Here is a 26,353-nt window from a genome sequence, read left to right on the forward strand (position 1 = left end):
ACATTAGGGTACAGCCGGCTCCACATGTAAGAGCTGGAGGAGAAGTCTGCACTGGTGAGCGGTAATGGGGGAGCAGGGACTGTGTGATAGAGGGGACAGGACTCAGTCCTGGGGGGCACCGGGACTCTGCACATTAGGGTACAGCCGGCTCCACATGTAAGAGCTGGAGGAGAAGTCTGCACTGGTGAGCGGTAATGGGGGAGCAGGGACTGTGTGATAGAGGGGACAGGACTCAGTCCTGGGGGGCACCGGGACTCTGCACATTAGGGTACAGCCGGCTCCCCATGTAAGAACTGGAGGAGAAGTCTGCACTGGTGAGCGGTAATGGGGAGCAGGGACTGTGTGATAGAGGGGACAGGACTCAGTCCTGGGGGGCACCGGGACTCTGCACATTAGGGTACAGCCGGCCCCACATGTAAGAGCTGGAGGAGAAGTCTGCACTGGTGAGTGGTAATGGGGGAGCAGGGACTGTGTGATAGAGGGGACAGGACTCAGTCCTGGGGGAGCACCGTGACTCTGCACATTAGGGTACAGCCGGCTCCACATGTAAGAGCTGGAGGAGAAGTCTGCACTGGTGAGCGGTAATGGGGGAGCAGGGACTGTGTGATAGAGGGGACAGGACTCAGTCCTGGGGGAGCACCGGGACTCTGCACATTAGGGTACAGCCGGCTCCAAATGTAAAAGCAGGAGGAGAAGTCTGCACTGGTGAGCGGTAATGGGGGAGCAGGGACTGTGTGATAGAGGGGACAGGACTCAGTCCTGGGGGGCACCGGGACTCTGCACATTAGGGTACAGCCGGCTCCCCATGTAAGAACTGGAGGAGAAGTCTGCACTGGTGAGCGGTAATGGGGGAGCAGGGACTGTGTGATAGAGGGGACAGGACTCAGTCCTGGGGGGCACCGGGACTCTGCACATTAGGGTACAGCCGGCTCCACATGTAAGAGCTGGAGGAGAAGTCTGCACTGGTGAGCGGTAATGGGGGAGCAGGGACTGTGTGATAGAGGGGACAGGACTTAGTCCTGGGGGGCACCGGGACTCTGCACATTAGGGTACAGCCGGCTCCACATGTAAGAGCTGGAGGAGAAGTCTGCACTGGTGAGCGGTAATGGGGGAGCAGGGACTGTGTGATAGAGGGGACAGGACTCAGTCCTGGGGGGGCACCGGGACTCTGCACATTAGGGTACAGCCGGCTCCACATGTAAGAGCTGGAGGAGAAGTCTGCACTGGTGAGCGGTAATGGGGGAGCAGGGACTGTGTGATAGAGGGGACAGGACTCAGTCCTGGGGGAGCACCGGGACTCTGCACATTAGGGTACAGCCGGCTCCACATGTAAGAGCTGGAGGAGAAGTCTGCACTGGTGAGCGGTAATGGGGGAGCAGGGACTGTGTGATAGAGGGGACAGGACTCAGTCCTGGGGAGCACCGGGACTCTGCACATTAGGGTACAGCCGGCTCCACATGTAAGAGCTGGAGGAGAAGTCTGCACTGGTGAGCGGTAATGGGGGAGCAGGGACTGTGTGATAGAGGGGACAGGACTCAGTCCTGGGGGGGCACCGGGACTCTGCACATTAGGGTACAGCCGGCTCCACATGTAAGAGCTGGAGGAGAAGTCTGCACTGGTGAGCGGTAATGGGGGAGCAGGGACTGTGTGATAGAGGGGACAGGACTCAGTCCTGGTGGGCACCGGGACTCTGCACATTAGGGTACAGCCGGCTCCACATGTAAGAGCTGGAGGAGAAGTCTGCACTGGTGAGCGGTAATGGGGGAGCAGGGACTGTGTGATAGAGGGGACAGGACTCAGTCCTGGGGGGCACCGGGACTCTGCACATTAGGGTACAGCCGGCTCCACATGTAAGAGCTGGAGGAGAAGTCTGCACTGGTGAGCGGTAATGGGGGAGCAGGGACTGTGTGATAGAGGGGACAGGACTCAGTCCTGGGGGGGTACCGGGACTCTGCACATTAGGGGACAGCCGGCTCCACATGTAAGAGCTGGAGGAGAAGTCTGCACTGGTGAGCGGTAATGGGGGAGCAGGGACTGTGTGATAGAGGGGACAGGACTCAGTCCTGGGGGGCACCGGGACTCTGCACATTAGGGTACAGCCGGCTCCACATGTAAGAGCTGGAGGAGAAGTCTGCACTGGTGAGCGGTAATGGGGGAGCAGGGACTGTGTGATAGAGGGGGCAGGACTCAGTCCTGGGGGGCACCGGGACTCTGCACATTAGGGTACAGCCGGCTCCACATGTAAGAGCTGGAGGAGAAGTCTGCACTGGTGAGTGGTAATGGGGGAGCAGGGACTGTGTGATAGAGGGGACAGGACTCAGTCCTGGGGGGCACCGGGACTCTGCACATTAGGGTACAGCCGGCTCCACATGTAAGAGCTGGAGGAGAAGTCTGCACTGGTGAGCGGTAATGGGGAGCAGGGACTGTGTGATAGAGGGGACAGGACTCAGTCCTGGGGGGCACCGGGACTCTGCACATTAGGGTACAGCCGGCTCCACATGTAAGAGCTGGAGGAGAAGTCTGCACTGGTGAGTGCTAATGGGGCAGAAGGTACTGTGTGATAGAGGGGACAGGACTCAGTCCTTGGGGGGGGGGGGGCATCGGGACTCTGCACATTAGGGGACAGCCGGCTCCACATGTAAGAGCTGGAGGAGAAGTCTGCACTGGTGAGCGGTAATGGGGGAGCAGGGACTGTGTGATAGAGGGGACAGGACTCAGTCCTGGGGGAGCACCGGGACTCTGCACATTAGGGGACAGCCGGCTCCACATGTAAGAGCTGGAGGAGAAGTCTGCACTGGTGAGCGGTAATGGGGGAGCAGGGACTGTGTGATACAGGGGACAGGACTCAGTCCTGGGGAGCACCAGGACTCTGCACATTAGGGTACAGCCGGCTCCACATGTAAGAACTGGAGGAGAAGTCTGCACTGGTGAGCGGTAATGGGGGAGCAGGGACTGTATGATAGAGGGGACAGGACTCAGTCCTGGGGGAGCACCGGGACTCTGCACATTAGGGGACAGCCGGCTCCACATGTAAGAGCTGGAGGAGAAGTCTGCACTGGTGAGCGGTAATGGGGGAGCAGGGACTGTGTGATAGAGGGGACAGGACTCAGTCCTGGGGGAGCACCGGGACTCTGCACATTAGGGTACAGCCGGCCCCACATGTAAGAGCTGGAGGAGAAGTCTGCACTGGTGAGCGGTAATGGGGGAGCAGGGACTGTGTGATAGAGGGGACAGGATGCAGTCCTGGGGGAGCACCGGGTCTCTGCACATTAGGGTACAGCCGGCTCCACATGTAAGAGCTGGAGGAGAAGTCTGCACTGGTGAGCGGTAATGGGGGAGCAGGGACTGTGTGATAGAGGGGACAGGACTCAGTCCTGGGGGAGCAACGGGACTCTGCATATTAGGGTACAGCCGGCTCCACATGTAAGAGCTGGAGGAGAAGTCTGCACTGGTGAGCGATAATGGGGGAGCAGGGACTGTGTGATACAGGGGACAGGACTCGGTCCTGGGGAGCACCAGGACTCTGCACATTAGGGTACAGCCGGCTCCACATGTAAGAGCTGGAGGAGAAGTCTGCACTAGTGAGCGGTAATGGGGAGCAGGGACTGTGTGATAGAGGGGACAGGACTCAGTCCTGGGGGGCACCGGGACTCTGCACATTAGGGTACAGCCGGCTCCACATGTAAGAGCTGGAGGAGAAGTCTGCACTGGTGAGTGCTAATGGGGCAGAAGGTACTGTGTGATAGAGGGGACAGGACTCAGTCCTTGGGGGGGGGGGGGGGGCATCGGGACTCTGCACATTAGGGGACAGCCGGCTCCACATGTAAGAGCTGGAGGAGAAGTCTGCACTGGTGAGCGGTAATGGGGGAGCAGGGACTGTGTGATAGAGGGGACAGGACTCAGTCCTGGGGGAGCACCGGGACTCTGCACATTAGGGGACAGCCGGCTCCACATGTAAGAGCTGGAGGAGAAGTCTGCACTGGTGAGCGGTAATGGGGGAGCAGGGACTGTGTGATACAGGGGACAGGACTCAGTCCTGGGGAGCACCAGGACTCTGCACATTAGGGTACAGCCGGCTCCACATGTAAGAACTGGAGGAGAAGTCTGCACTGGTGAGCGGTAATGGGGGAGCAGGGACTGTATGATAGAGGGGACAGGACTCAGTCCTGGGGGAGCACCGGGACTCTGCACATTAGGGGACAGCCGGCTCCACATGTAAGAGCTGGAGGAGAAGTCTGCACTGGTGAGCGGTAATGGGGGAGCAGGGACTGTGTGATAGAGGGGACAGGACTCAGTCCTGGGGGAGCACCGGGACTCTGCACATTAGGGTACAGCCGGCCCCACATGTAAGAGCTGGAGGAGAAGTCTGCACTGGTGAGCGGTAATGGGGGAGCAGGGACTGTGTGATAGAGGGGACAGGATGCAGTCCTGGGGGAGCACCGGGTCTCTGCACATTAGGGTACAGCCGGCTCCACATGTAAGAGCTGGAGGAGAAGTCTGCACTGGTGAGCGGTAATGGGGGAGCAGGGACTGTGTGATAGAGGGGACAGGACTCAGTCCTGGGGGGGCATCGGGACTCTGCACATTAGGGTACAGCCGGCCCCACATGTAAGAGCTGGAGGAGAAGTCTGCACTGGTGAGCGGTAATGGGGGAGCAGGGACTATGTGATAGAGGGGACAGGACTCAGTCCTGGGGGAGCACCGGGACTCTGCACATTAGGGTACAGCCGGCTCCACATGTAAGAGCTGGAGGAGAAGTCTGCACTGGTGAGCGGTAATGGGGAGCAGGGACTGTGTGATAGAGGGGACAGGACTCAGTCCTGGGGGAGCATCGGGACTCTGCACATTAGGGGACAGCCGGCTCCACATGTAAGAGCTGGAGGAGAAGTCTGCACTGGTGAGCGGTAATGGGGGAGCAGGGACTGTGTGATAGAGGGGACAGGACTCAGTCCTGGGGGGGCACCGGGACTCTGCACATTAGGGTACAGCCGGCCCCACATGTAAGAGCTGGAGGAGCAGTCTGCACTGGTGAGCGGTAATGGGGGAGCAGGGACTGTGTGACAGAGGGGACAGGACTCAGTCCTGGGGGAGCACCGGGACTCTGCACATTAGGGGACAGCCGGCTCCACATGTAAGAGCTGGAGGAGAAGTCTGCACTGGTGAGCGGTAATGGGGGAGCAGGGACTGTGTGATACAGGGGACAGGACTCAGTCCTGGGGAGCACCGGGACTCTGCACATTAGGGTACAGCCGGCTCCACATGTAAGAGCTGGAGGAGAAGTCTGCACTGGTGAGCGGTAATGGGGGAGCAGGGACTGTGTGATAGAGGGGGCAGGACTCAGTCCTGGGTGAGCACCGGGACTCTGCACATTAGGGTACAGTCGCCTCCACATATAAGAGCTGGAGGAGAAGTCTGCACTGGTGAGCGGTAATGGGGGAGCAGGGACTGTGTGATAGAGGGGACAGGACTCAGTCCTGGGGGGCATCGGGACTCTGCACATTAGGGTACAGCCGGCTCCACATATAAGAGCTGGAGGAGAAGTCTGCAATGGTGAGCGGTAATGGGGGAGCAGGGACTGTGTGATATAGGGACAGAACTCAGTCCTGGGGGAGCATCGGGACTCTGCACATTAGGGTACAGCCGGCTCCACATGTAAGAGCTGGGGGAGTAGTCTGCACTGGTGAGCGGTAATGGGGGAGCAGGGACTGTGTGATAGAGGGGACAGGACTCAGTCCTGGGGGAGCACCGGGAGTCTGCACATTAGGGTACAGCCGGCTCCACATGTAAGAGCTGGAGGAGAAGTCTGCACTGGTGAGCGGTAATGGGGGAGCAGGGACTGTGTGATAGAGGGGACAGGACTCAGTCCTGGGGGAGCACCGGGAGTCTGCACATTAGGGTACAGCCGGCTCCACATGTAAGAGCTGGAGGAGAAGTCTGCACTGGTGAGCGGTAATGGGGGAGCAGGGACTGTGTGATAGAGGGGACAGGACTCAGTCCTGGGGAGCACCGTGACTCTGCACATTAGGGTACAGCCGGCTCCACATGTGAGAGCTGGAGCAGAAGTCTGCACTGGTGAGCGGTAATGGGGAGCAGGGACTGTGTGATAGAGGGGACAGGACTCAGTCCTGGGGGAGCACCGGGACTCTGCACATTAGGGTACAGCCGGCTCCACATGTAAGAGCTGGAGGAGAAGTCTGCACTGGTGAGCGGTAATGTGGGAGCAGGGAATGTGTGATAGAGGAGACAGGACTCAGTCCTGGGGGAGCACCGTGACTCTGCACATTAGGGTACAGCCGGCTCCACATGTAAGAGCTGGAGGAGAAGTCTGCACTGGTGAGCGGTAATGGGGGAGCAGGGACTGTGTGATAGAGGAGACAGGACTCAGTCCTGGGGGGCACCGGGACTCTGCACATTAGGGGACAGCCGGCTCCACATGTAAGAGCTGGAGGAGAAGTCTGCACTGGTGAGCGGTAATGGGGGAGCAGGAACTGTGTGATAGAGGAGACAGGACTCAGTCCTGGGGGGCACCGGGACTCTGCACATTAGGGTACAGCCGGCTCCACATGTAAGAGCTGGAGGAGAAGTCTGCACTGGTGAGCGGTAATGGGGGAGCAGGGAATGTGTGATAGAGGAGACAGGACTCAGTCCTGGGGGAGCACCGTGACTCTGCACATTAGGGTACAGCCGGCTCCACATGTAAGAGCTGGAGGAGAAGTCTGCACTGGTGAGCGGTAATGGGGGAGCAGGGACTGTGTGATAGAGGGGACAGGACTCAGTCCTGGGGGAGCACCGGGACTCTGCACATTAGGGTACAGCCGGCTCCACATGTAAGAGCTGGAGGAGAAGTCTGCACTTGTGAGCGGTAATGGGGAGCAGGGACTGTGTGATAGAGGGGACAGGACTCAGTCCTTGGGGGGGGGGGGGCACCGGGACTCTGCACATTAGGGGACAGCCGGCTCCACATGTAAGAGCTGGAGGAGAAGTCTGCACTGGTGAGCGGTAATGGGGGAGCAGGGACTGTGTGATAGAGGGGACAGGACTCAGTCCTGGGGGAGCACCGGGACTCTGCACATTAGGGTACAGCCGGCTCCACATGTAAGAGCTGGAGGAGAAGTCTGCACTGGTGAGCGGTAATGGGGGAGCAGGGACTGTGTGATAGAGGGGACAGGACTCAGTCCTGGGGGAGCACCGGGACTCTGCACATTAGGTGACAGCCGACTCCACATGTAAGAGCTGGAGGAGAAGTCTGCACTGGTGAGCGGTAATGGGGGAGCAGGGTCTGTGTGATAGAGGGGACAGGACTCTGTCCTGGGGGGCACCGGGACTCTGCACATTAGGGTACAGCCGGCTCCACATGTAAGAGCTGGAGGAGAAGTCTGCACTGGTGAGCGGTAATGGGGAGCAGGGACTGTGTGATAGAGGGGACAGGACTCAGTCCTGGGGGGGCACCGGGACTCTGTACATTAGGGGACAGCCGGCTCCACATGTAAGAGCTGGATGAGAAGTCTGCACTGGTGAGTGCTAATGGGGCAGAAGGTACTGTGTGATAGAGGGGACAGGACTCAGTCCTTGGGGGGGGGGGGGGGGGCATCGGGACTCTGCACATTAGGGGACAGCCAGCTTCCCTTGTAAGAGCTGGAGGAGAAGTCTGCACTGGTGAGCGGTAATGGGGGAGCAGGGACTGTGTGATAGAGGGGACAGGACTCAGTCCTGGGGGAGCACCGGGACTCTGCACATTAGGGTACAGCCGGCTCCACATGTAAGAGCTGGAGAAGTCTGCACTGGTGAGCGGTAATGGGGGAGCAGGGACTGTGTGATAGAGAGGACAGGACTCAGTCCTGGGGGGCACCGGGACTCTGCACATTAGGGTACAACCGACTCCACATGTAAGAGCTGGAGGAGAAGTCTGCACTGGTGAGCGGTAATGGGGGAGCAGGGACTGTGTGATAGAGGGGACAGGACTCAGTCCTGGGGGAGCACCGTGACTCTGCACATTAGGGTACAGCCTGTTCCACATGTAATTGCTGGAGGAGAAGTCTGCACTGGTGAGCGGTAATGGGGGAGCAGGGACTGTGTGATAGAGAGGACAGGACTCAGTCCTGGGGGGCACCGGGACTCTGCACATTAGGGTACAGCCGGCTCCACATGTAAGAGCTGGAGGAGAAGTCTGCACTGGTGAGCGGTAATGGGGGAGCAGGGACTGTGTGATAGAGGGGACAGGACTCAGTCCTGGGGGAGCACCGTGACTCTGCACATTAGGGTACAGCCTGCTCCACATGTAATTGCTGGAGGAGAAGTCTGCACTGGTGAGCGGTAATGGGGGAGCAGGGACTGTGTGATAGAGAGGACAGGACTCAGTCCTGGGGGGCACCGGGACTCTGCACATTAGGGTACAGCCGGCTCCACATGTAAGAGCTGGAGGAGAAGTCTGCACTGGTGAGCGGTAATGGGGGAGCAGGGACTGTGAGATAGAGGGGACAGGACTCAGTCCTGGGGGAGCACCGGGACTCTGCACATTAGGGTACAGTCGCCTCCACATGTAAGAGCTGGAGGAGAAGTCTGCACTGGTGAGCGGTAATGGGGGAGGAGGGACTGTGTGATAGAGGGGACAGGACTCAGTCCTGGGGGGCACTGGGACTCTGCACATTAGGGTACAGCCTGCTCCTCATGTAAGAGCTGGGGGAGAAGTCTGCACTGGTTAGCGTAATGGGGGAGCAGGGACTGTGTGATAGAGGGGACAGGACTCAGTCCTGGGGGGCACCGGGACTCTGCACATTAGGGGACAGCCAGCTCCACATGTAAGAGCTGGAGGAGAACTCTGCACTGGTGAGCGGTAATGGGGGAGCAGGGATTGTGTGATAGAGAGGACAGGACTCAGTCCTGGGGGGCACCGGGACTCTGCATATTAGGGTACAGCCGGCTCCACATGTAAGAGCTGGAGGAGAAGTCTGCACTGGTGAGCGGTAATGGGGGAGCAGGAACTGTGTGATAGAGGGGACAGGACTCAGTCCTGGGGGGGCATCTGGACTCTGCACATTAGGGTACAGCCTGCTCCTCATGTAAGAGCTGGGGGAGAAGTCTGCACTGTTGAGCGGTAATGGGGGAGCAGGGACTGTGTGATAGAGAGGACAGGACTCAGTCCTGGGGGGCACCGGGACTCTGCACATTAGGCTACAGCCGGCTCCACATGTAAGAGCTGGAGGAGAAGTCTGCACTGGTGAGCGGTAATGGGGGAGCAGCTACTGTGTGATAGAGGGGACAGGACTCAGTCCTGGGGGAGCACCGGGACTCTGCGCATTACGGTACAGCCGGCTCCACATGTAAGAGCTGGAGGAGAAGTCTGCACTGGTGAGCGGTAATGGGGGAGCAGTGACTGTGTGATAAAGGGGACAGGACTCAGTCCTGGGGGAGCACCGGGACTCTGCACATTAGGGTACAGCCGGCTCCACATGTAAGAGCTGGAGGAGAACTCTGCACTGGTGAGCGGTAATGGGGGAGCAGGGACTGTGTGATAGAGGGGACAGGACTCAGTCCTGGGGGAGCACCGGGACTCTGCACATTAGGGTACAGCCGGCTCCACATGTAAGAGCTGGAGGAGAAGTCTGCACTGGTGAGCGGTAATGGGGGAGCAGGCACTGTGTGATAGAGGGGACAGGACTCAGTCCTGGGGAGCACCGGGACTCTGCACATTAGGGTACAGCCTGCTCCACATGTAAGAGCTGGATGAGAAGTCTGCACTGGTGAGAGGTAATGGGGGAGCAGGGACTGTGTGATAGAGGGGACAGGACTCAGTCAAAGCCAAAGGTCATACACAAGAGGGCGACGCGGTACCAAGGGGACGAGCAGAGAGAAGTCGGGTCACAAGCAGAGAGTCATACACGAGAGGTAGCGCAGTACAAGAGGGACAGGCAGAACTCGTAAAAGGGAGAGAACCGAATCAAAACCGAACAAGCAAGCAAGATATCAGGCACAAGGTATACATACGCACAAGGTCAACTAACTCAGCCGAGGGCAGGAGTATAACTGACACTGGACCTAGGTCCAGTGAGCATTAAATAGCCGCCCTCTGCTAGGGAGAGGCGGAATAATTAACCCCTAATCAGACCAGGATGGGCCAAAGCGAAACCCTGTCCTGGATCATGACAGTAGCCTCCTCTCAATGGGGGGGGCCACTGGACCCCCAGGTCTCTCAGGGTACTTGGTGTGAAAGGCCCGGACCAACCGATCTGCATGAACCGATCGAGCAGGAACCCACGAGCGTTCATCAGGACCGTAGCCTTTCCGATGTACCAGATATTGAAGGGCACGATGGACCTACCTGGAGTCGACAATTCGTTCCACCTCGTACTCCCGACTGCCCGTCTACCAAAACCGGTGTTGGGGAAGCTGATGTTCCCTCCCCAGCGGACCTCACAGGTTTCAAAAGGGCCGTATGAAAAACATTTGGGATCCGCCGAGATGGCGGGAGACGCAGCCAAAAAGCCACCGGGTTAACTGCCTCGGTAATTTCATAAGGACCGATAAACTTGGGTCCAAGCTTCGCAGAGGGGACCTTGAGTCTTATATTCTTGGTGGACAACCATACCTTATCCCCAATCTGCAACACCGGTCCCACGGATCCTTTTTTGTCCGCAAAAAATTTAAACTTGTTCTGGGCCTTCGTAATATTACTCTGGACCTCTCGCCATACTTCCCCCAACTGCTGGATCGTCTCATCCGCCCCAGGACACCCAGAATTCAAACGGGAAAATTCTCCAAAATGAGGATGAAACCCATAATTGCAAAAAAAAAAAAGGAGATGTACCCGTAGACTGGTTAACACGGTTGTTAAATGCAAACTCAGCCACCGGTAACACAGAACACCAATCATCTTGTCGGTCTGGAGTCAAGCAACGCAGAATTTGCTCCAGAGACTGATTGGTCCGCTCGGTCTGCCCATTAGTCTCTGGATGATAAGCGGATGAAAAGGACAGACCAATACCCAACCTTTTACAAAAAGCCCTCCAAAATCTGAAAAAAATTGCACTCCTCTATCAGACACCACATTCAAGGGTACCCCATGCAACCGCACCACATGCTCAACAAACAATCTGGACAATGTTTCCACATTAGGTAGAGCTGCCAAAGGTACAAAATGTGCCTGCTTACTAAACCTGTCCACCACAACCCAGACGACGGTATAACCCTTGGCGGGGGGAAGGTTGGTGATGAAATCCATGGACAAATGCGTCCATGGTCTCTCAGGAATTGGCAGTGGTACCAATTCCCCGGCCAGCCTGTTATGGGGGGTTTTTTGCACGGGCACAAACATCACAAGCAGACACATATTCCCCAACATCAGAGGCTAAAGCAGACCACCAGAATACTCTAGCAATGGCCTTCCGGGTAGCCGAGATCCCTGGATGTCCACCCAGAACTGAGTCATGGAACTCCCGGAGGACCTTAAGGCGAAGCTGAGCTGGCACAAAAAGTTTGTCCACCAGCGTAGCCGGTGGTGCAAGAGACTGGGCTTCCCGAATCTCTCGTTCCAACATATTCGAAATACCTGCCACCACCACCCCAGGCTGAAGAATGGAGGATGGAGGTTCCGGGGGGGACACCGGATCGAGACTGCGTGACAAGGCATCTGCTCTGACATTTTTAGATCCTGGCCGAAAAGTGATCGAGAAGTTGAATCGGGAAAAAAAAAAGTGACCATCTAGCCTGTCTAGCAGTCAACCTCTTAGCTGACTCTCAATATAAGCTAGGTTTTTGTGGTCCGTAATTACGGTTATAGGATGGACAGCCCCCTCCAAAAAATGCCTCCATTCTTCAAAGGCCAACTTAACGGTCAGAAGTTCTCGATTTCCCATATCATAGTTTCTCTCCACAGGAGAGAATTTCTTTGAGAAAATGGCGCAAGGTCTTAAATTGGTCAAAGTGGCGGGTCCTTGGGACAATACCACCCCCACCTCTGAGGCATCTACCTCAACAATAAATGGTTCAGACGGGTCCGGTTGAACAAGAACCGGGGCCGACATGAAACATGTTTTCAAAAACTGAAATGCCGCTACCGCTGCGGTTGACCAATTCTTGATATTGGCCCCCTTTTAAGTCATGTCTGTGAGGGGTTTAACCACCTGTGAGAACCCCTTTATGAATTTGCGATAGTAATTGGCAAATCCTAGGAAAAGCTGCAGAGCCTTCAAATCACAAGGTTGAACCCACTCGACAATGGCCTGCACCTTATTAGGATCCATGCGATACCTTTCAGCAGACACTATGAACCCCAGAAACGACAGTTCCTGAACAAAAAACAAACATTTTTCCAGTTTAGCAAAGAGGCAGTTCTCCCGGAGCCTTTGGAGAACTGCCCGAACATGACCAATGTGAGTCTGTTTATCAGGAGAATAGATCAATATGTCATCCAAATATACCACCAAAAAACGTCCAATAAAATCAGAGAACACGTGATTTATGACGTTTTGGAAGACCGCTGGAGCATTCGTCAAGCCGAAAGGCATGACCAGATTTTCAAACAACCCTTCAGTAGTGAGAAAAGCGGTTTTCCATTCATCTCCGTCTTGGACTCGGATAAGGTTATACGCTCCCCTAAGATCTAATTTTGAAAACCACTTAGCTCCGGACAATTGGTTGTATAAATCAGGAATAAGTGGAAGGGGATACGTATTCCTCACAGTTATCTTATTTAACTCACGAAAATCGAGGCATGGGCGTAAACCACCGTCTTTTTTCATTACAAAAAAGAACCCCGCTGCCACAGGAGAAACAGAAGGACGAATGTGTCCCTTACGGAGGCTCTCGGAAATATACTCCATTGCAGCCCGTTCTGGACCCGAAAGGTTATACAAGCGGGCCTTGGGCAATTTAGCACCTGGAACCAGGTCAATGGCACAATCAAATGGGCGGTGTGGTGGTAAAACCTCATCCTCTTTTTCGGAGAAAACGTCCGTATAGTCTATCAGGCACTCCGGAATACCTTCCAGACCCATGGACGACACAGACACAGTATCAAGACATTTCTCAGAACAATAAGGACCCCATTTAACAATGTCCCGACATTCCCAATTAATTACAGGATTATGCAATTGTAACCAGGGGAACCCCAACACCAGTCCCGCTGGCAGGTTGTCCATCACAAAACATGAAATACGTTCCTGGTGCAAGGAACTTTAAGGAGAAACTCTTCAGTACGAAACATAATGTCATTTTTTACCAGTGGTGTTTTGTCAATGGCCACAAGGTGAATAGGAGCCTCCAACCTAACTGTCCCTAACTTACACCTGGATACCAAATCAGAGTCAATAAAGTTAAATGTTGATCCGCAATCCACGAAGGCAGAAGTGGATGTGGAGACACTCCCACAACAAAGTTCCACCTGCAACAACATTTTAGAGAAGGCAGAAAAAGGTACCTGAGAGCCTGGGTGATCTCCACGACAATCACCCGGGCTCAGTCGCTTGGTTAGTGGACGGGAGGGGCACACCTTTCTCCAATGTCCAGAATCGCCATAGTGAAAACAGTCTTTTCCCACGCGCCGTGGTCTCCTTTCATTTTCCTTGAGGTCGATAGTTCCCATCTCCACGATCTCCAAAATGGGACTGGGTCCCCTTCCTTGGGAGAATAACGGTCTTTCACTTTGCATCACTCCCCTCGCCCGTAGCCGGCCATCCATTCGGACGGCATGTGTCATAGCCTCCTCCAGGGAATCAGGCGGAGGGTGGAGAGCCAAAGAATCAGATATTCAGACAGGCTTCTATGGAACAAAGCCCGAAGGGCGGCATCAGTCCAACAGACCTCCGCTGCCCAGCGTCTGAATTCTGTACAAAACCACTCGGCTGAGTGCTTTCCCTGGCACACACTCATCACCATGTCCTCAGCCATACGCATGCGATCAGGCTCATCATAAATATGCCCCAGGGCCTTAAAAAATGCATCTACCGTCATACGCTCAGGGGCCGTGGTCGGAAGGGATCAAGCCCAAGCTTGGGGGGCTCCCCTTAACAGAGATATAATGACCCCCCCCACTCTCTGACTTTCATCCCCAGAAGAGTGTGGTCTTAAGGAAAAGAAAAAGCTTAGAGCCCTCCTTGAAAACTCTGAACTCTTTATTTCCAGAAAAGGTATCTGGTAACTTCACTGGAGACTCAGGGGAAACTAATGTAATATCCCGAGCCCCCAATGGAAAAGCCCCCTGCACAGTGTCAGCGATCAGCTGATGAGACTGAGCCAGGACTCGTTGTTCTCCAAGAAGTTTCTGAGACATCTGGGTTAGGTGTTTAACCTGCTCAGAAAGAGCATGCATAGGATCCATCACACACACAGGTGAATGGAAGCAGAGAAAAAAAAAATGGTATCGGTCAGTTATAATATCAGGATCCTGACAGCGCCAGCGTACAGCCTCCGCTGAGCAGGGACTCACCCGCACTGTAGGGACCCCTGGGGACCAGAATAGCCAGAAAGTATAGGTGCACAGGACCTTAGTGATGAAGTTTAGCAAGCCGGCACGGGACCTACGGTCATATGACTGCAAGGGGGCGGGGCTTAGCGTCCTGCTTTCACAGAAGACAGCAAACTCAGGCAAAACGGAGGTCATTCACAGTACGGACAGCGAGGTACAGCAGGGGTAAACAGACGGGAGGTAAGATAAAGCCAAAGGTCATACACAAGAGGGCGACGCGGTACCAAGGGGACGAGCAGAGAGAAGTCGGGTCACAAGCAGAGAGTCATACACGAGAGGTAGCGCAGTACAAGAGGGACAGGCAGAACTCGTAACAGGGAGAGAACCGAATCAAAACCGAACAAGCAAGCAAGATATCAGGCACAAGGCACACATACGCACAAGGTCAACTAACTCAGCCGAGGGCAGGAGTATAACTGACACCGGACCTAGGTCCAGTGAGCATTAAATAGCCGCCCTCTGCCAGGGAGAGGCGGAATAATTAACCCCCAATCAGACCAGGACTGGCCAAAGCGAAACACCGTTCTGGATCATGACACATGTCTGCCCTTGAGGAGCTTCTGGAGAAGGCTTCGGATAAGAAGACCTTGTATGAACCTAGGAATACTAGGAAGAGGCCCCCACAGGAACATACATCTCGGTACAAAGGGAAGGGCAAATCGGGTCGCTGAAGCTACCTGAAACGGAAAAAAGGCAGGATTTTTTTTCTTCCCCACTCCCAGACACAAAAGAAGCCATGATGCCAACACAGTAGTAGGTCACATCTCAAACTTCCTTCCACAGTGGTGCAAGTTCTGTTCCGACCAATGGTCTCTAGCATCAGTCAGGGTAGGGATAAAGATAAAGTTTGCCTTGTATCCTCCAAAGAGAATAAAAACGTGGCTCTCCTCTCAGGAGCTTAAGTCCACCTTGATAGCGGGATTGAGGGGCCTATTATTTACAAGGGTAGCCTCCATAGGCCATGAAAGGGAAAGTCATGACGCCACTGCAGCTAGGCGTGGGAGCGCCGCTGTATAGCACCCTATCAACAGCCATCTTTCTTGGGCTATTCTCTTGGGAGTTCTATTCCTCTTTATTCAAAGATCCGACTTTCAATTCAGCGATAAAAGTGATAAAGGCTCGGATTGAGCCGAAACGTCGTGTTATTATATCGCTTCTACTTCGTGCTATATATTCTTGTTTGGCTCCCACATGTTTTGTATATAATAAAATAAGCACTTTTTTGCATAAATCCCTCTGAGTGTGCGGTGAATTTGACTATTATTAGTAATAGGACCTACTGGTCCGTTACACCTGCACCTCGCCATTGGACTTGAGTGCACGCTATCCTCCTAGTTATATGTTCTCTGATCCATGACATCCTGCATCCAGATGATAGCATTGGCACAAGCACATACCAGAAAGCTACAGATGCACATTCTGGCAAGCTGGGATGGATCCCCTGAATCCTTAAACAAGAAGATCCTGATTCCACCTTGCATAAAGACCTAGTTGACATTCGGGCTAAAAACAAAATATTTGAGCAGGGGGGTCCCCTGGACACAAGATCCCGCAATCACTATATAAGTAAATGCCAGCGGGAAAGGATGGGGAACCATCGTCTCCCAAAACGTATTCTATGGGTGCTCGTCGGAGGGTATTAGCCAACGGTCCTCAAACTCCAGGGAACTGAAAGCGGTAGCGGAGGTACTTATGAACACAGTAGCCCTAGTCCAAGACACCCATGTCAAGATATACTCAGACAACATGACAACTGTTGCCCACCTTTGTCATCAAGGAAGTACAAATCACGAGTACCTGAAGGCGATTTCAGCCAGAATATTCTCATGGTCCGAAGAACACCTCTCCCCGTCCACTCTGCACTTAAAGGGTGCAGTAATCATACAGGCCAATTTTCTGAGCAGAACAAAACTCTATCCAGGAGGACGGAGTCTAGACCCTGAGGTCTTTCAGATACTGACCAGAAGGTGGGGCCATCCAGAGATAGATCTCTTCGCAAGTGGGCAGAACGCAGAGATGGGTCAATATTTTTCAATAAATCCAACTGATCCTCGCTTAGGTGTAGATGCGTTAGCCCACCCATGGAGATTCAGACTGGCGAAGCCTTCCCTCCAATACCAATCCTACCAAGAGTTCTAGAGAAAATACGATTGGCAAGGGTCAAGATAATCCTGGTAACACCATTCTTGCCCAAAAGAAGCTGGTTCAGTACCCTGACCAACTGTATAGAGGGACGGGTAGCACTACCACCAGTCAGAAGCCTCCTCCACCAGGGACCGATCTTCCATCTGGATCCCAAAAAGTTACATCTGAGTGCCTGAATTCTGAGTTTTTAATCATGGGGGGGGGGGTTACTAGAGAAAATAGAATTAGACTTGCCGGTAATTCGGTTTCTAGTAACCCACCACGACCGCACAGGTAAATCCATCCCTTTGCTTATTTTCGTTTTCTCAGATAAAGAGAATAAAATACAATTTGAAGCATTCCTACTTTATAATAACACTGAGGGGAGGATGTGGGAGGGGTAATTTAACCTCTTTGATATTTCCTGTTCCTTAGGAAAGAGGTAACATTCTCCGGTGTGCTGTTGTGGTGGGTTACAAGAAAGTGAATTACCGGTAACTCTAATTCTATTTTTCATCCCTGACTCAAATTCCCTTCTCGTCTTTCTGGGACAATCACATTTACTGGGATTACAATCTTCTGTAGCTTCTATTAATATTCTATCATTATCTGTTACTGATGTCCCTGGTTCTGCCGTCTCGATCTCTGTGGATGTTCCCTGCACTTTATAACTTTGTCTTGTTTTTATGGAATATTTAAGAAAGATTCAGATATTTTAGATTTGTTCTGTGTTTTTGGTGCTGGATTGTAGATATTCCGTGATCTCTGTATGTGACTATAATCGGATTGTGTGTTATACCGGGGGAAGGACGGGGCCATGACTGGATGTAGTGATCATGTGAAGCCGGTAACAGCTCCGAAGATTTCTTACATGGGATCTTTATGATGTTACATCGTCATCTTCTCCCCATTCAGGTCCCTACAATATCGGATCCTCTCTGTGGAGATCTTCTATATAAGAGAATTTTCCTGAGTGACCCTACAAGGATGGATAAGGACAGGGACAAGATGGCGGAGAGGATATTACACCTCACCCTAGAGATCCTCTTCCGGGTTACTGGAGAGGTGAGAGATTCTGATGATGTCACATTCCATCATTCTTATCTATGGGAATAACAGATGGACAGAACTGGAGAGGTGAGGACTCTGGAAATGTCTGTAGTGAGATTTGTTAATGTGTCTCTCCATAACCAGGATTACACAGTAGTGAAGAAGACCTCTAGTGAGCGCTGTCAGTCCCCTGTGTCTGAGGTGTGGGGAAGACCCCGGAGCCCAATCACAGAGCCTCCACCTCACCCCCTGATACATGAGGACATCAATGACCAGAAGATTCTAGAACTCACCTACAAGATGATTGAGCTGTTGACTAGAGAGGTGACACGGCTGGGAATGCTGGGACATTATACAGTAACACTATGGAGGGAACGGGGGATGACGGTATGATTGTATGTGTCAGGTTCCTATAAGGTGTCAGGATGTCACTGTCTATTTCTCCATGGAGGAGTGGGATTATTTAAAAGGAAACAAAGATCTGTACAAGGACACCCTGATGGAGGTTCCCCAGCCCCTCACATCACCAGGTAATAGACAGGACTAAATACACATGGCCTAAAATTATCTGTATGTAAAGAATGAATTCAGTCCCTGTATGTGTTTCCTCCAGTTCTATCCAGTGAGAGGACAACACCAGAGGGATGTCCCCATCCTCTTCTTCCACAGGACTGTAAACAAGAAGATCCCAATGTTCCTCAGGATCATCAGGTAGATGGAGAGAAGGTGTCATGAGATCTCCCCTATGATGTGTAGAAGGCTGTGAAGGTCTTGTGTTCAGTCTTTTATACACCAGTGTAAAGGAAGAGTCAGATGGCTGTTTGACTTGGACTGGGATTGCATCAGATTGCTCAAACTGGCTGGTGGCCTTCCCGACCTGAGCATGACAGCATATATTTCTTTGCAACTGTCATTCTTGGGCCGCACACCTAATATGCTTCAAGTGCTAACAACGAAAAATGGCACAACCTACAGAGCTCCATATAGGAAGCATGCACTACAACTACAGTCTTTCCCCTGCTCCCAGCTGCAGGGCTGACCCTCTGTAACTCTCCCCTGCCTAGCTGCAGGGCTGTCCCTCTGTAACTCTCCCCTGCCTAGCTGCAGGGCTGACCCTCTGTAACTCTCCCCTTCTGCCAGCTGCAGGGCTGACCCTCTGTATCTCTCACCTTCCCAGCAGCAGGGCTGATCCTCTGTAACTCTCCCCTTCCCAGCTGCAGGGCTGACCCTCTGTAACTCTCCCCTGCCCAGCTGCAGGGCTGACCCTCTGTAACTCTCACCTGCCCAGCTGCAGGGCTGACCCTCTGTAACTCTCACCTTCCCAGCAGCAGGGCTGATCCTCTGTAACTCTCCCCTTCTCCCAGCTGCATGGCTAACCCTCTGTAACTCTCCCCTGCCCAGCTGCGGGACTGACCCTCTGTAACTCTCCCCTGCCCAGCTGCAGGGCTGACCCTCTGTAACTCTCCCCTGCCTTGCTGCAGGGCTGACCCTCTGTAACTCTCACCTTCCCAGCTGCAGGGCTGACCCTCTGTAACTCTCCCCTGCCCAGCTGCAGGGCTGACCCTCTGTAACTCTCCCCTGCCCAGCTGCAGGGCTGACCCTCTGTAACTCTCACCTTCCCAGCAGCAGGGCTGACCCTCTGTAACTCTCCCCTGCCCAGCTGCAGGGCTGACCCTCTGTAACTCTCCCCTGCCCAGCTGCAGGGCTGACCCTCTGTAACTCTCCCCTGCCCAGCTGCAGGGCTGACCCTCTGTAACTCTCCCCTGCCCAGCTGCAGGGCTGACCCTCTGTAACTCTCACCTTCCCAGCTGCAGGGCTGACCCTCTGTAACTCTCCCCTGCCCAGCTGCAAGGCTGACCCTCTGTAACTCTCCCCTGCCCAGCTGCAGGGCTGACCCTCTGTAACTCTCCCCTGCCCAGCTGCAGGGGTGACCCTCTGTAACTTTCCCCTTCGCTTTATAACTATCACATAAAAGTGACTACAATAATCTATAACATTAACCATGTAATGACAGCACTTTGCATCATGGTCCTATAATTACCGAAAATCCTGCAGTATCACAAATATACCTTTATGGTATACTTCAGTTTGCTTTAGGAGGTGCCAGGATCTTTCATTCCTTCACACCAGGAATATGACAGTGAGTTTCTCTTGTTTTCCACCTTCATAGTCCTCAGATTTTAACCCTATAAAGCATCTCTGGGATGAGGTAGAATTGGTTGTTCAGAGCATCTAAGCACCTTCATCTAATTTGTGTGTAATTTATGACGTGATTAATATCTGAGGTTCTGAAGCGCAAAGAAGATCCTACGTGTTATTAGATGGGTGTCACTAGTAATGTGGCCATTCAGTGTGTGTTTTATACTAGGTGGAGATGATAGGATAAAGCTGATCATAGACATTAGATATCGTCTGGATCTTCTCAAACGTGTCCATCTGTCTGACTTTTTCAAAAACATTTTTTAGGGTGAAGAATTGACCCACATTAATACCACAGAGACACATGTGAGGGGTGAGGAGTGGTGTAAAGAGGAGATTCCTACAGATAACCACACAGGTGAGTAGTGACCACTAAATGCAGAGAAGTCACAGATTCTAATCAGTCTGTGAAATCCAGTGGCACTTGCACTTAATATTGTTCATCCATAATTATGTAGTGTATATCTTTTTCCAGCCCTTAAAGGGAACCTGTCATCAGGATTGTGCACAGTAACCTACACATAGTGTCAGGTTGACGCCGTTATACTGATTAAAATGATACCTTCGTTGATGAAATCCATCTTGTGGTTGTTTTTTTATCTTTATTTTCATTTTTTTGTTAAAGGGAATCTGTCACCCCATTTTAGCCCTATCAGCTGCCGGCACCGCCATCAGCGGCTTATCTACAGCATTCTGTAATGCTGTAAATAAGCCTCCGATGTAACCTGAAAGATAAGAAAAACGAGTTAGATTATACTTACCCACCGCATCAGACCGCACCTTCCGGTATCGCGGTCCTGTCCAGCTCCTCCCATCTTCATGCGATGCCATCCTCCTTAATTCTGCCGCGGCTCCGGCACAGGCATACTTTATCTGCCCTGTTGAGGGCAGAGTAAAGTACTGTAGTGCGCAGGCGCTGGGAAAGGTCAGAGAGATCCTGCGCACTGCAGTACTTTTCTCTGCCCTCAACAGGGCAGACCAGTTCGCCAGAGCCGCAGCAGAAGTAAGAAGGAGGACGGTATTGTATGAAGATGGGAGGCGTGGGGATGGACCGCGACACACACCGCATCAGACCGCCCGCCCCCCCCCCCCACCGGTATACTGTATATGTATATATACACGGCTCATAAAAATAAAGGGAACACTTAAATACCACATCCTAGATACCTCTGAAATATTCCAGTTGCAAATTTTTATTCATTGCATACTGGAATGTGTTCAGAACAATGAAACATAACAATTATCAATGTAAATCAAAATGAATATCCCATGGAGGTCTGGATTTGGAATGATGCTCAAAATCAAAGTGGAAAATCAAATTACAGGCTGATCCAACTTCATTGAAATGCCTTATGAAAAGGAAAAGATGCTCAGTATTGTGTGTGTGTGTGTGTGTGTGTGTGTGTGTGTGTGTGTGTGTGTGTGTGTGTGTGTGTGTGTGTGGCCTCCACGTGCCTGTATGACCTCCCTACTGTACAACGCCTGGGCATGCTCCTGATGAGGCGGCGTATGGTCTCCTGAGGGATCTCCTCCCAGACCTGGACTAAAGCATCCGTCAACTCCTGGACAGTCTTTGGTGCAACGTGACATTGGTGGATGGAACGAGGCATGATGGTCCCAGATGTGCTCAATCGGATTCAGGTCTGGGGAATGGGCGGGCCAGTCCATAGCTTCAATGCCTTTGTCTTGCAGGAACTGCTGACACACTCCAGCCACATGAGGTCTGGCATTGTCCTGCATCAGGAGGAACCCAGGGCCAACCGCACCAGCATATAGTCTCACAAGGGGTCTGAGGATCTCATCTCTGTACCTCAGAGGTGTGGAATCTTTTTTCTGCCAAGGGCTATTTGGATATTTATACCATCATTTGGGGGCTGTACAAACTCCGCCCACAAACTACATCCTGACTCTGGCACTGGTGTCAGGATATAATCTTTCATTGCATACCCTTCAGTGTTCAGTAGTGAACACTGCGTGTGTATGCTCACAGAGCAAGAAGAAATTAATGAGCTGGTGGCAGTCAAAATACAGCTCCCTGCCAAAGCACTGCAGTCCCTGAGAATCTGCCCGGGGGGCTGGATAAAAGGTCAGTAAGGGCCGTAAATGGCCATGGGGCCTGAGGTTCCCCACCCGTGCTATACCTAATGGCAGTCAGGCTACCTCTGGTGAGCACATGGAGGGCTATGGGGCCCTCCAAAGAAATGCCACCCCACAACATTACTGACCCACTGCCAAACCGGTCATGCTGAAGGATGTTGCAGGCAGCAGATCGCTCTCCATGGTGTCTTCAGACTCTGTCACGTCTGTCATATGTGCTCCATGTGAACCTGCTTTCATCTGTGAAGAGCACAGGGCACCAGTGGCGAATTTGCCAATCTTCGTATTCTCTGGCAAATGTCAAGTGGGCTGTGAGCACAACCCCCATCTAGGGATGTCAGGCACTCAGACCATGCTCATGGAGTCGGTTTCTAACCGTTTGTGCAGACACATGCACATTTGTGGCCTGCTGTAGGTCATTTTGCAGGGCTCTGGCAGTGCTTCTCCTGTTGATCCTTGCACAAAGGCTGAGGTAGCGGTCAAGCTACTGCATTGTTGCCCTCCTACCACCCCCTCCACATGTAGTGTACTGGCCTGTCTCCTGGTAGCGCCTCCAGCCTTTGGACACAACGCTGACAGACACAGCAAACCTCTTTGCCACATTTTGCATTGATGTGCCATCCTGGATGAGCTGCACTACCTGAGCGACTTGTATGGGTTGTAGAGTCCATCTCATGCTACCACGAGTGTGAAAGCACAACCAATATTCAAAAGTGACCAAAACATCAGCCAGAATGCATTGGTACTGAGATGTGGTCTGTGGTCTCCACCTGCCGAACCACTCCTTTGAGTGTGTCTTGATAATTGCCAATAATTTCCATCTGTTGTCTATTCCATTTGCACAACAGCATGTGAAATTGATTGTCAATCAGTGTTGCTTCCTAAGTGGACAGTATGATTTCACAGAAGTTTGATTTACTTGGAGTTATTTTCTGTTGCTTAAGTGTTCCCTTTATTTTTTTGAGCAGTGTGTATGTATGTATATATGTGTGTGTGTGTGTGTGTGTGTGTGTGTGTGTGTGTGTGTATGTATATATATATATATATGTAATGGAGGCCCGATGCTACCGCATCTGGAGGACGGTAATTTCACGATGGGGGCAGGCTTTGCAGCGTTGAGAATCTCTCCCCCCATGTGCTCACCCACCTATCCACTCTCTCTTTCCCCATGTGCTGACTTCTCCCATCTGTGCTCTCTTCTTTGACCTGTCTACTCCATGTGCTATCCATCTTGTCTCCTGTCTCCTTCCTGTGCTGTGTTCTCCCCTCATGTGCTGTCCCGTTTGAGCTGTCTCCCCCCTGTGCATTGTCTCTCTCACCCCGTGTCTGACCGTGTACAAAAAATACCACAGCTCCTGGGCAAGGGAGGATGCAAAAGACAATACTGACATTACAGCAGGAGATCGCAGAGGATACAATTTGTGTGGTAATATATTGTTTAAAAACAGTCAGTTAAATATTTTACCTCACAAAATGTATCCTCTGCGATCTCCTGCTGGTAATGTCAGTATTTTCTTTTGCTTCCTCCCCTGCCCAGGAGATGTGGTAAGTTCTGTACGCGGTCCGACACTGGGTGAGGGAGACAGCTCAAACGGGACAGCACATAAGGGGAGAACACATGGGCCACCATTATCCTATGTGCAGCATTATATGGGGCATATTTTGTATGGAGCATCTTATGGGGCCACCATTATCCTTTGTGCAGCATTATATGGGGCATATTTTGTATGGAGCATCTTATAGAGCCACCATTATCCTTTGTGCAGCATTATATGGGGCATATTTTGTATGGAGCATCTTATGGGGCCACCATTATCCTTTGGGCAGCATTATATGGGGCATATTATGTATGGAGCATCTTATAGGGCAGCACGCACCACACACACTCACATTCACACTCACATTTACACTCTCCCACTCACATTCACACTCTCTCCCACTCACATTCACACTCTCTCCCACTCACATTCACACTCTCTCCCACTCACATTCACACTCTCTCCCACTCACATTCACACTCTCTCCCACTCACATTCACACTCTCTCCCACTCACATTCACACTCTCTCCCACTCACATTCACACTCTCTCCCACTCACATTCACACTCTCTCCCACTCACATTCACACTCTCTCCCACTCACATTCACACTCTCTCCCACTCACATTCACACTCTCTCCCACTCACATTCCACACTCTCTCCCACTCACATTCCACACTCTCTCCCACTCACATTCCACACTCTCTCCCACTCACATTCCACACTCTCTCCCACTCACATTCCACACTCTCTCCCACTCACATTCCACACTCTCTCCCACTCACATTCCACACTCTCTCCCACTCACATTCCACACTCACGTTCATACTCACATTCACATTCTCACACTCACGCTCACACACATATATATATTATCACACACATACATATTTTTATATATGTATACACTAAAATATGCAGCTTAATCGCGTGTGTAATTTTTATATAATGATTATGGTTGACTTTATCATATTTAAAAAAAAAATCAATTTGAAAATGGCGACCACCGCTCCTGGGCAGTAGCAGATGATCTGATAGCTGCTACTGCGCGTGCGCCTGCGGCGCCATTGTTGGAAAAGGATTTTTTTTTCTCCAGCAAGATGGCGCAGCCAGCGCAGTAGCAGCTAGTAGCAGCTGCACTGGGCAGTGCTCATAGCAGTCTGGCTATGACAATCATAAAGGTCTTCTGGCGACCTCTGGTTGTCATGCCGACCCATTGGTGACCTGCGATCATGTGACGGGGTCACCGATGAGCGGGATTAGTGACGTTCTTCCAGCAATTGTGACATGTGCCCGGAAAGGTGCAGGCTCAGCGCCGGAGTCCAACATCGGCGCACTATTACACCCGATGTCGGAAAGGGTTTAATCAACAACCACAAGACGGATTTCATCAACCAAGGTATCATTATAATCAGTATAACGGCGCCAACCTGATACTTTCTGTAGGTTACTGTGCACAATCCTGCTGACAGGTTACCTTTAAGAATTAAATAATAATTGGTGGTTAATGGGCTTTATTTTGGGCAGAAGATATATAATTCATGACACAGGTACTTCTATTTCATCATGTTTATTATATCAATTGATTTTGCAAAATGGATAATCATGGACTTAATAATTTTTGGATAAATTCAATATTGTATTTACATAAATATGTACATGTATAATTGATTTATGATGCAATACCATAGTGATTTATTCTTATATTTATCACCACCATCTTCTTGAGGGCATACCCCTCCCCCTCCAAAGCTGTTTTTTTAATCATTCTTAATTTGTCCTTATGTTTGCTTTTGTGTGCTTTATTTAATGAATAAAATGTTTAATTGACTTTGTTGAATACCTTTTTTTGGGTTTCTGTTCGATTTTTGTAGTTTTTCTGGGCTTATCGCTTTTTGTTGTTGGTTTTTCCTTCTTATAAGATTTATTCTAAACAGTCAATGGCTTGTAGCATAACTTCAGGGTTTTCCGGTTGTGTGCACATGAAACTTTTGATGTGGATGTAGGGGCTGATTCATTATCGGTTCACCTAGGAATATATATATATAATATATATATTTTTTTTTTTAATTTTTACAATGTGTTAGGAAGCAACGACCTGCAAGATAGTTCTTGCCTATGTTTTTGCCTGCTGCTGATCTCTACCAACACAGGGCTGTCACAGGCCTCTCTTACTGGTTATTCGGCTATTTTTCCTCTCTGCTCTGTTCACGGCACCTGACTGCCGATGTCATGCTGATTGATAGTTTAGCTGCCGGAAGCAGGCTATCAATCACCATGATATCGGAAGGCATGCATTGTCAACAGAGCAGCTTGGAAGAAGAAAAGCTGGTCTGCTGACATGAAGAAGCCGAATCACTCGCAGGAGTGTTCGGTGACCACTTTGACCCAGCTCCGAGTACAACAGGCAAGTAATTGCCTATTAGCAAATACCTGCCTATTTCATTTATAGGCCCATAGTAAAAAGTAAGCCTTGGACAATCTCCTCAAGATTGGCAGCGAGCACACCAGTCTTTACTGAAGGGGAGGAGGTGGGGTAAGTAATGCTGATTACATTAAGAAAAACACGCTTCTCAGTGTTGTGTATCTTGCTAGAAATGGTACCAGAGGCAAGGATGGATTGGAACAACATTTTTGATGGGCGGAAGTTATGGCCCTAGCAATGAATTTGGCGGGCACCAGCAAGCCTCATTCATGCTGTACCCACTTTGGTGGACCTTCCTTAAACTGTCGTGAAAATGACAATGTTCCACAAAAAGATTGCGACTTTTCATTGTTTTCACTTTTTCTTTTCTTGCTTTTTTTTTTAACAGTATTTTGTACAAATGTGTCTCCTCTGCATCCAGAACACGTTTCTGAGCTGCTGCAGAGAAGATAACTCTG

General features: G+C 51.7%; 1 protein-coding gene across 1 annotated transcript in view; it reads left to right on the forward strand.

Moving 5' to 3' along the window:
• The window catches only part of LOC141051161 (uncharacterized), a 74,602-nt gene that overhangs the window by 30,685 nt on the left and 17,564 nt on the right, over positions 1–26,353 (forward strand). Inside the window, exons 9-14 of the mRNA XM_073548026.1 lie at positions 17,021–17,027; positions 17,468–17,650; positions 17,780–17,959; positions 18,042–18,165; positions 18,249–18,346; positions 20,102–20,192. Coding sequence (XP_073404127.1) covers positions 17,021–17,027; positions 17,468–17,650; positions 17,780–17,959; positions 18,042–18,165; positions 18,249–18,346; positions 20,102–20,192 — 683 coding nt within the window. The remainder of the gene's footprint in view (positions 1–17,020; positions 17,028–17,467; positions 17,651–17,779; positions 17,960–18,041; positions 18,166–18,248; positions 18,347–20,101; positions 20,193–26,353) is intronic.

Source organism: Dendrobates tinctorius, unplaced genomic scaffold (assembly GCF_039654945.1).
Source record: "Dendrobates tinctorius isolate UK_male_01 unplaced genomic scaffold, ASM3965494v1 ptg000155l, whole genome shotgun sequence".
In the NCBI taxonomy this organism is placed as follows: domain Eukaryota; kingdom Metazoa; phylum Chordata; class Amphibia; order Anura; family Dendrobatidae; genus Dendrobates; species Dendrobates tinctorius.